Source organism: Rattus rattus, chromosome 12, assembly GCF_011064425.1.
Source record: "Rattus rattus isolate New Zealand chromosome 12, Rrattus_CSIRO_v1, whole genome shotgun sequence".
Lineage (NCBI taxonomy): Eukaryota > Metazoa > Chordata > Mammalia > Rodentia > Muridae > Rattus > Rattus rattus.
The window spans coordinates 93,721,965-93,731,795 of record NC_046165.1 but is presented as its reverse complement, the minus strand read 5'-3'; the positions used below and the strand labels follow the sequence as shown (position 1 = coordinate 93,731,795).

Here is a 9,831-nt window from a genome sequence, read left to right as displayed (position 1 = left end):
CAGTGGAGTCAGAACACATGTAGGGACTTCACATGTGGGAGGACAGAAGGCACAGCAGCCGCCAGCCTCTTGTAAGTCACCCTGAAACTAGCTTTCAGGAAGATCTAGGTTGCAGGTATTGGCTAGGAAGAATCCAGAGGGGACCACTGGCTGCGAAGGTTCAAGTTTTGCTCCTATGGGAATGCATTCCGAAGGCTCACTAAGCCACAGTGGGGCGGAGAAGTACCTGTTCTTTGCTGAGTTATGCTATGGATGTCTCAGTTTTAAATGTTAAATCTCGGACTTAAGGAAAGTCCCTCACGCTTGGCGTGTGTTGAGGCACACTCACAGCTATTGAGGAGGCCAATTAAGGAACCTCAGTACCACAGCCATTTGCATCTCCTCCCAGCCTTTCCAAGGTAACTACGCCAGCCTGATTCTGGGATAGAGCTAGGGCCATTGAATACATGGGGATTGTGAAGGACAGATGACATCGGAGGGACCACTGGATGGTTTAAGGGGAGACTGAGGCAATTTCTCCTTCTGGAAAACACAATTTATAGCTCTCTTCTTTAAAACATAAGCTACCTCTGTAAGTGTCCCTGTGCGTGTGCGTGTGCGTGTGTGCGTATAAACATGAGTGTGCACCATAGCATGCACATAGGTATGAGAGAATGGTTAACAGGAGTTAGTTTATTCTTTTCACTGTGATTTTCAGAGATCAGGTTCAGGTGGTCAGGTTTGGAGGCAAGTAACTTGAACAGTTGAGCCTTTTTGCTGGCCCTCTGTTATATACTTTTTTTTTTTCTGGGGGGGGGAGGTGATTTTGGCCTTAATTCTTTTCTAGTAGATATGTTTACTGAGCCCAAGGAATGTACCAACCGATTTGAGACTCATTATTTTCGGTGTCTGCCAGGTTTGGCCTCCTTTGGCCCTTCTTGGCTGACCAATGATTTAGGTAGTGACAGCTTGTTCAGGTAAGGAGCCTCACTTGGGCCAGTTTACCATATGAGGAGTCTTGAAAGGAACCTGAGAATTCCAATTAGGCTATAACTAATGAGCTGGAAAGTTTGGGGAAATCACTGAGGGCAATGAGGGGAGAGTGATTGTCTTGGTTTTAATTAGCACAGGAAAAAGTTGTGGTACAGCTGCCAGCCTGGAGAAGTGGCCAGAGTGAGAAAGTTTTTGTGTGACTGGGGGTTGGGTGGGGGGGCAGGGACTGCTCAACAAACCCGGACTCCTTCCCTTTAAAGGGGAGAAACGAATGGGGAAACCAGAAATGTAGAAAGGCAAGCCGGAATGCAGAATACCCACCATTCAGTTGCTCTCCTCACATGAGTCTAAAGGACAAGGAAGAGACCCTTTAAGAAACCCGTTGTCTACCCAAGTTTGTTCCACACCAACAGTCAGGCTGCTGTCTTCTTTGCCTACTATTAGGTTGCTTGATAAGGAAATAACAAAGAACAAACAACAAACCCACCTGCAGCTGTCAGAGGTCATAGACTACCAACAAACTTTCAGATGCCCCTGTTCATCAGCAACGCATGCTGTGGCATCTAGGAAACGAAAGTGTGAATGAACTATCAGTCAGCACGCGTACTGTGCTCACTAGGGTCTTCCTTAGTCTCCAAGCCTGAGGATCTAGGGGCAATAATAAGCCCATTGAAAGGAGCCGGCAGCCAACCACTCCTCCCCTCCCCATTAGGGGTTCCTCAGGCACCTGGTGGCTTTCCCTTCTGGTACCCCGCTGAGCTTAAGGGGGCGCAACACCTGCTAAATCCTGCATCTGGGCTGGGGGCGCTATACTCTGTGTCCTGAATGGTGGGGGGCCGCATGCCCGACCACTTCCAAATGACCTGCGGCCCCTACTCAGCTCCAAGCCGTGGCCAGCCTGGTAAGCCTCCTCCCCTCTCGCTTCGGGCGGCTTGAGCCCGCGCCCGCTCCAGTTGCTGCAGCTGCCACTGTTGGCGGCTGCGGGGAGCGCGGGGCGCGCGCCGAAGAGGCTCGGGCTGCGAGAACGGGGACGAGGAAGAGCCCGAGGAGGCGAGGAGGAAGAAGCGAGCAGAGGCCGAGGAGGCTCGGGGTCGCGGAGACCCGGTCCGAAGGGGTCCGGCAGGGCATCCGTTAGCTGGCCGCGGAGGCAGGGCAGACAGCCGCAGCCAATTTACCGCGGCCCCGCGAGCACAGGAGGCGGCGATCCAGGAGCGGAGCGCAGTCTGGGGGAGGAAGGGTGGCGCGGGCACGCCCGGGCGGGAGGGCGCGGATTCTCCGATCTTAACGAGCTGTCTTCTCATCACCCGAGAGAGCTGCGCGGGGACGGGCGGGGGACCCCGGGCCGGGGCGCAGCGCACACGCGTGGCGCACGCCGAGCGGACCGGGCGGCGCCGAAGGCACTCGGGATCGCGCTTTCGGAGCTTCGGGCCGCCCAGACCCCGGGCGCGGACGGCCCGCGGCGCCCCCTGGGCTCTAGGTGCCCCGCGCAGCCCCGGGGGCGATCGGAGCCCGGGTCCGGGAGTGGGAGCCACCCGCGCTCATCCCCTTCCCCCCCCGGGCGGGCGGGCAGCCCGGGGGAGGGCGGGCGGCGGCGCTTGGCTGTATATATCTCCGCACACCCCGCCAGGTCGCGCACAGCGCCCCGAGCCCAGGCGCCTCCCCGCCCCCCTCCCGGCGCTCCGCGGCGGCGGCGGCAGCAGTAGCAGCAACATGGCTGTTGATGGGTGTTCGGGGTGGCGCTGGCGGCGGGAGGAGCTCCCTCGAGCCCCTGCGCCGGCCGTCCGTTGCTAGCTATGGCAAACGGTGGCGGCGGCGGCGGCGGCGGCAGCAGCGGCAGCAGCGGCGGCGGCGGCGGCGGCGGCGGAGGCAGCGGTCTTAGAATGAGCAGCAATATCCACGCGAACCATCTCAGCCTAGACGCGTCCTCTTCTTCCTCCTCCTCTTCCTCCTCGTCCTCGGTCCACGAGCCCAAGATGGATGCGCTCATCATCCCGGTGACCATGGAGGTGCCGTGCGACAGCCGGGGCCAACGCATGTGGTGGGCTTTCTTGGCCTCCTCCATGGTGACTTTCTTCGGGGGCCTCTTCATCATCTTGCTCTGGCGGACGCTCAAGTACCTGTGGACCGTTTGCTGCCACTGCGGGGGCAAGACGAAGGTAACGCGCGCCCCGGGCGCCCGCCCCTGCGCCATCCCAGCCATTTCTCGGCGTCCCCTGCAGCCCACCTCTTAGCTCCGCACCGTGTCTTGCCTCCTTCCGTCCTACCAGCCTTGTCCCCGTCGCCTGCCCTTCCCTCCCCTTTCCCTGTGCCCTCGGATTGGGGCAGCGGTCTGTGCGCCAGGGGTGAGGAGTTGACCCCAGCCGGTGCGCTCCGGGACACAGACCCCCGCTTTACTTCTCTACTTATTGTAGGGTTATTGGTGGCTACGGCCGGACCCGGGTCGGGGGTACATGTGTCTTTCGGGCATGTTGTTGCAGGGTGAGGAGAAGGAACCTTGCGGGGGACACAGGAAGCTGAAAGACCCTGGGTGCGTGCTGGGCATCACTCACTGGCTGCGTCCAGGCTCATCACAGCGGGCTGGCTGGGACAGATCAGCTCCTACTTTAGGAGCTTGTTGGGGAAATCAGTTCATAGGGTCCCTAAGAAGGGAACGTCATTAGAGCAAGGGAGAAAATCTTTTGCATTTTGGAATTCTGGGGGAGGAATATGGCTTTAGAAAGTGGGGGCACAGGGATCAATAAAAAGTTGAAAAGACTTATCCTGGAATGGGGTCAATCTATGGAGAATCACTTTCTAAACGTGGCATGGTTGCAAGTCTGATGCTTCCGCCCACTCCATCACTTACATTTTCTTTGTGGAACATTCCCCTGCCCCAAGTACTTTCACCACCTCTACACTCCTCTCCTAGGCCACCCACTTTGGATCCCTGCAAATACAGCCAACAGCTCCAATCTGTAGCACCAGGGCTGCACACCTCAGAGTCCAAGGGAACTCTGCTTCACGAAGCCCCCCTTTGGCACTCGATGTGGCTGGAAGTTGCCTTAAGCTATTCCTAGCAGAGTCGCCCACCCGTGTTAGGACTCACATCTCAGATATATGGTTGCTAGGCTTACTCCTGGGCTGTGTCCATATCCTAGAGGGGTCTCTGCCCACCACCTAGCACTAGCTGGGCACAGGGGTCCGGAGGTGGGCAGTGTTTGAGAGAGAACTACAGAATGAATAAAAGAAAGAACAGGGAACAAAAAGAGGGAGCTGAATTGGGTGCCTTCTTTTAGAGACATTCTGATCCAAGAGGACTTAACAGCACCCACACTTTTGGAGAGAGGAGATCTCTAGGGGGGTTGGGCAAGGCACTCATCCTGGTTCCCAGATGTCAACACCTGCTCTAGTAAAGTTAATCACGGGACCCCCCTCAGACATTACAGGGTTCAGCAACTTGTGGCATCTTGTAGCTGCTAAAGAGAAGAGTTAGGTTAAAGGGGAAGGCTGACTATGAAACCCAAGGGCAACTGAAGCACTCTGTGTCATTAATTATACATTACCGTAGGTGCTGGGCTCAGCTGTGTTTTGTGGCAGCACATTTGTGTTTTGGAAAATACTGGTGTGTTGGAATAAGGGAGGAAAAAGTAAAACCACCCTCCCTTCCTTCTTTGCTTCCTCTTGGCATTGCTCTGAAAGCCTCCAATCGTGACTGGTGGGCTTGTTTAGAGCCCGCTTCTTGATAATGAAGCCCTCCTCCGCCCCCCGCCCAACCCCGTCCTTTTCAAGGAGAAAGATCGCTGGCCTTCCAGAGAAGCCCTCAGATTAAGCAAGGTTCCTACAGTCAGACCCAGAGACTTTCTGCTCCATCAGACTTAACCGTAGCCTGATCACAGAATCCCATTCACTCATTCTTTCTACTGCATCTCCAGCTAGTCCTGGGAGCGTCTCCCTCCCATACTGAGACTTGGCCTCTATCTTTAGTTGCATGCTTCTCAATTATTTTCTATATGGAAGTGATTTGGGTTGGCTTAAAAAAAAAACGAACTACCGTCTCTTTTCAGAAAGTGAGGAAATTTGGTCATAATGAAACCTTTTGTCATCCTGAGGTTTTAAGTGGAGTGTTTAGCATCTCTTTACTCTAGGGGGTACCCTGTACTGGTTTAGTGCATGTCATGAAATGTTTCTGAGAGAATTTACATAAAGAATCTCTCTCCTAAATAATGACCAGAGTAGCTTTTGCCAGTTTTCTCAGAAAATAGGTTTTGTGTAACAATAATTAAAAAATAAACCGATCTGTACACATTTGTCTACAGAGTCTTTAACCTCAGAACCAGCAGAGCGAGCACAATTGAGAGTTTCAATACAGAAATCACCCTGGAATGAAAGATGATTGTGGTTGATTGGAAAGATTGAAGGCCAAAATAGAGTATCATCCAGCTATTTTTGGTACTGTGAGTTCTTTTAGAATCATGCCCTGTTTTTTTTTTTTTTTTTTAATACCTGCCTCTTGATTAGTTCAATTAAATTGTGTGTATACTAAACTCCCTTTACCTAATGATGGTAAGTGAGAATTTTTCAGAGCTTCCCTTTCTACTCTTTGGGCTCTATGTTTGTTTTGCAGTCAATCCCCTCCTCTTTGCTTTTCAAATATTCCATAGTTTTGTCAAGACTCAGTACAGAATAAAGAATTCAGCTCAAGTTTAGAAAAGCCGTATCTGCCAGTCTCTTTAAGCAAACCTCTGCTGCTATTCCACAGAAATTTCTACCAACCCTCAAGCCTCTTCACCCACCCAGCTCTTATCCAGGTCTAGTGTGGCTTACTAGGAGCCGGAGTTCTGGGAAAGGTATCTTCTCAGCATCTGAAATTCCCAGGGAGACGTGTTTCACCAGGAGCCTGGAATCCTATACATTTGTTCTCCGGGTCTGCACCATGTTTTTTTTTTTTTTTTTTTTGTCAAAGGAACCCAAGACTGTGGACATACATGTTGGGGTCTCTGTTCATTTGTGCCTTTTGGCCTCCAAATAACACATAGCTAATGCCTTTGTTGTTATTATTATTAATTATTATTATCATTATTTTAAAAAGTTGTAAGCTTTTGGGGAGAAGTGGGGGAGTAATGGAAGAATATTTATGCTGGGTATGGTGGCACATGCCTGTATTCCAGTATTCAAGGACAGAGGCAGGAGAACTGTTTTAAGTCATCTTGGACTAGGTAGCCATAAGCCTGTCTCAAATAGTGGGAGAGTGAACAGAATAATAGGCGCACAGCAAACCTCACCATCCCATTCCTCACTGGAGCACGGTTCTTTGCTCAGGTTTTTCATGCTATTGCTTCCCTCCACCACCCTGGGTTACATCAGTGTGCACTGGTCATTTGGCAACAGAATTTTGGGGTTCAGTCTAGTCCTAGGTTGCAGCGAGCTGGGGGAACTGCCCAGACAGTCTGCATAAGCCATTTAACCTCTCTGGCCCCTAGGAAATCTGAGGATTGGACCCCATAAGTTCCAATCCCCTTCTTTGTCTTGGGATCACACACAAGAGAATGGAAGGACAGAAAAGTTTGGGGAAAGATTTTTAAGCTCTGATTCCTTTGGAATTTGCCTCCTAACTACCTATGTTTCTTCTCTCCCCCTTGTTTTATTCATTTGCTAGCCTGTGGTCTACTTCTCTTTAAGCATTTGGGGAAATAGGTCACTTGTGGATGGGCCTCTGGTTTGCTGCAGGACCTGCATGTGACAAGGCATAGACTAATCGATAATCCCAGTCAGGGCTATCATCCCTATAGAACCTTGGTCTTGGTCAAAGATGTTCTGCATGCTGTGAATTATTGAGGTGTTGTCTCCATGGTTATGTCTGAGAAAACAACACATTTTCTCCGACAAGCTCGTGACTAATATAAATATCAGATCCCATTATGGCTTGGTAATTACCCAGGGTCTGGTCTGGTGCATCAATCAGGACTGCGGCATCAGCAACCTGGAACTCTAGATTCCAGATTGGCCTCAGTGCCTGGTTTCCTCTTGTCCTGGCAATTGCCAGCACCGATGACCTCCACATACTCTTTTATGGTCAGATCACTCAGGGAGGCCGGGGAGAAATTGTCAGTCCCTAGTTATGGAGGACCTGACCTGGCCTTGTCCACATAGCCTGTTCTCATTGGTTGTTAAAATTTTTAATTTTGTTTTATGTGTATGTACCTGAGTACATACCTGAGTGTGTGCGTCAGGTACATGCAGGAGATTGTGGAGGTCAGAAGAGGGGTTGGATGGATCCCTTGGGACTAGAGATTCAGACGTCTGTGGGCCACCATGTAGGTACTGGAAACCAAACCTGGGTCTTCTGCAAGAAAAGTAGGTGCTCTTGACTGCTGAGCTATCTCTCCAGCACCACTGCTGTTTTGTTTACTTTTTTTATTTTGATATTTTAGACTCTACCATTAATAGACCCAGAATAAAGCTTGCTGTTCCCACTCAGGAGGGTATCTTTGGCTGACAGTGAGCCTTATTTCCTCATCAGCCATAGAGGAACCCACTGACACTTACTTTATAGAATTCCTATGAGAAGCATCAATAACATGGTGTCTAGTGCCCAACAAACACCTGATACTAGCAGGCCTCTGGGAAGTAAGGGTTACCACAGCTCCACCAAGCGAGAAGCTGTTTTTGCTGATTCGTTGAACAGTAGTTGCCGAAGGGCACACACTAGAACGAGAGAATTTGGGGACCAAAAGGAGCCTCCAGATCTGCCGGCATGAGTCTAACCTGTCCAAAGTCACACTGAGATTGGGACTCCTGGCTTTGGATTGCTGCAAGCTATGTTGTTTAGGATCTGGTAGGTGAAGAAAGGTCTACAGAGGACATCTTGACATCATGGTTGATGTGCTGATGATGGGGGGGTGTAGGTAGGTCCTTGATGGTATTAGTGTCTCAGAGAATAGGGCTGGCAGAAGGAAAACATTGTAACAGTCACCTGGAGATGTGGCTGTTCAACACCATGTCCTTCAAGAGGGTTGATTCCATTCCTGGTAGCCCCAGGCAGGTCAGAACTCCCAGAATTATGCTCCCTGCCATCCAGGGATGTTACAGTGTCCTAAACATGGTGCTGTGGGACCAGACCAGCTTTTCCTTGGCAGCCTCCACAGCAGGATTTCCCAAAGTATGCTCTGGCCCTTGCCCTTGAAATTACCTTGGGAGGTATTGGTAGTGAGGACCCTGGCTGAGCCTCTTCTGGGAGGATCTCATCGTAGGCTTGCAGAAGTCCACCTGGTAGGCAGCTTGCTTGAAGTAGCTTTCCCCCTTCCCCGTGTAGTGGTCCAGAGTCAGCCTGTGACCTTGGCAAGGACTTCAGAGGAGGTTCCTTAGTTTCCTTCCTGTCATACTAAGCCTCATAATAAGAGCACAGCCCCATGATTCTTACTTTTCAGCAGTGTTCAGAAAAGACATGGAGTTCATGCTTTCCTTGCAAGCCTGGGCCTGCTGCTGCTTCTGGAGGAAAGGAAGAGACCCTGCTGTTTGGTCTGAGAAAGAAGGGAGACCAAGCCTTTTGCCTCCTCCTCTCAGCCACAGAACAAGCTACTGTGCTCTGTGGGCTGGGCTGGTCAATAGGTGCAGGCAGGAAGTACTTGCTCTAGGGCTCACTTGCTTTCACCACCCCCTTCTCTTTTTTCTGTCTCTCTTTGCAGCAGTTGAGATGACATTAGATTATAATGTCAGGGCCTTTTTACCAAAGTGGGAAGCAAGGGTACCCTGGCTCTCAGTGGCAATGGCTGTGCTAATCTGTGAATCAAAACAGCCAACACTACCTTCTCAGGACTTGAGAGCTGAGGAGCCTCTAGAGAGACTCCCTTTTGGTTCGTAGGAAAGAGTTGTGTTTGTGCAGTGACACCACAACCCTGGGGCATCATGGAGAACTCAGAGACTTATGGAGAAATCTCTCAGGGTCAGGTAAGGCCAGTCTCCCGCAGAACCACTGAAATTCCATTGCTGTACACAGCAGGAGTGGGCTAACAGTGTCTCTTTCTTCCAGATGCCCCAAGTTGATGTATTCCTGGCTTTGGGCTCAGTGAGAAGGAAATTCAGGGTCCCACCCTCATATGCCTAACTTTGTGAGAAGATCTGAGGAATGCCAGTTGGGCTCAGGGCAAGATCTGGGGGAGGGGGGTCTCTAACTTTCTTTTTTCTTTTCTTTTCTTTTTTTTTTTTCCGGAGCTGGGGACTGAACCCAGGGCCTTGTGCTCGCTAGGCAAGTGCTCTACCGCTGAGCTAAATCCCCAACCCCCGCTAACTTTCATGAGTGTACGGATCACCTGGAAGGCTGGAGAAATGGTCTGATGCAGAAGAGCCAGGGAGTGGCCTGAGCAGGCTGAGTGGCCTGAGCGGCTGTGGTTCTGTAAGAGGCAGGCATTGCTGATGCTATGCAGAGCCTGATGTGAATGAACAGCACGGGCAGGTCGTCTCTGAAGATGGGCTTATCATGGAACATGGACAAGAAGAGGAAGGTTTGCTAACACCAGTCAGGGTGAGAGAATTAGATGAGGTGTTTTGGGGTGGAGGGTGGGCCTGCGCTCAGTTGGATGCTCAGTATTAAAGCTGTCTCCTGGGGTGTCCTCTCCCAAAGAACTTTGGGGCTGGCTGTGTGTGGCAGTCAGGGTGGCTTTCTGTAGTTTACAGGGAGCGGTATGCCAGTTGCTAGCCAAAATGTGGGTTCTTCTTCTTGCCAGTTGGTCACACTGTGAGGGGTGTGGCTTCCCAAAGTCCAGGGTAGCCAGTTAGCCAAACCACCATCTTGCAAAATTAAAGGCTACAGCCAGAGCTACGTGGTGTGGGGTGGTCCAGGAGGTCAGCTGCGAGCTACTCCTACTGGAAGGGTTCAAGGCA

General features: G+C 51.4%; 1 protein-coding gene across 40 annotated transcripts in view; it reads left to right on the top strand.

Moving 5' to 3' along the window:
- The first annotated feature begins 2,283 nt into the window (after positions 1-2,283).
- The window catches only part of Kcnma1 (potassium calcium-activated channel subfamily M alpha 1), a 694,984-nt gene continuing 687,436 nt past the window's right edge, over positions 2,284-9,831 (top strand). For 32 of the 40 annotated variants that reach the window (XM_032917321.1, XM_032917309.1, XM_032917297.1 and 29 more), the window contains exon 1: positions 2,766-3,128. In XM_032917321.1, the coding sequence (XP_032773212.1) occupies positions 2,766-3,128 (363 nt within the window). Of the gene's footprint in view, positions 3,129-3,449; positions 3,727-9,831 lie in introns of those variants that run through there. The other 8 variants (XM_032917294.1, XM_032917334.1, XM_032917335.1 and 5 more) reach the window with 4 other exon arrangements.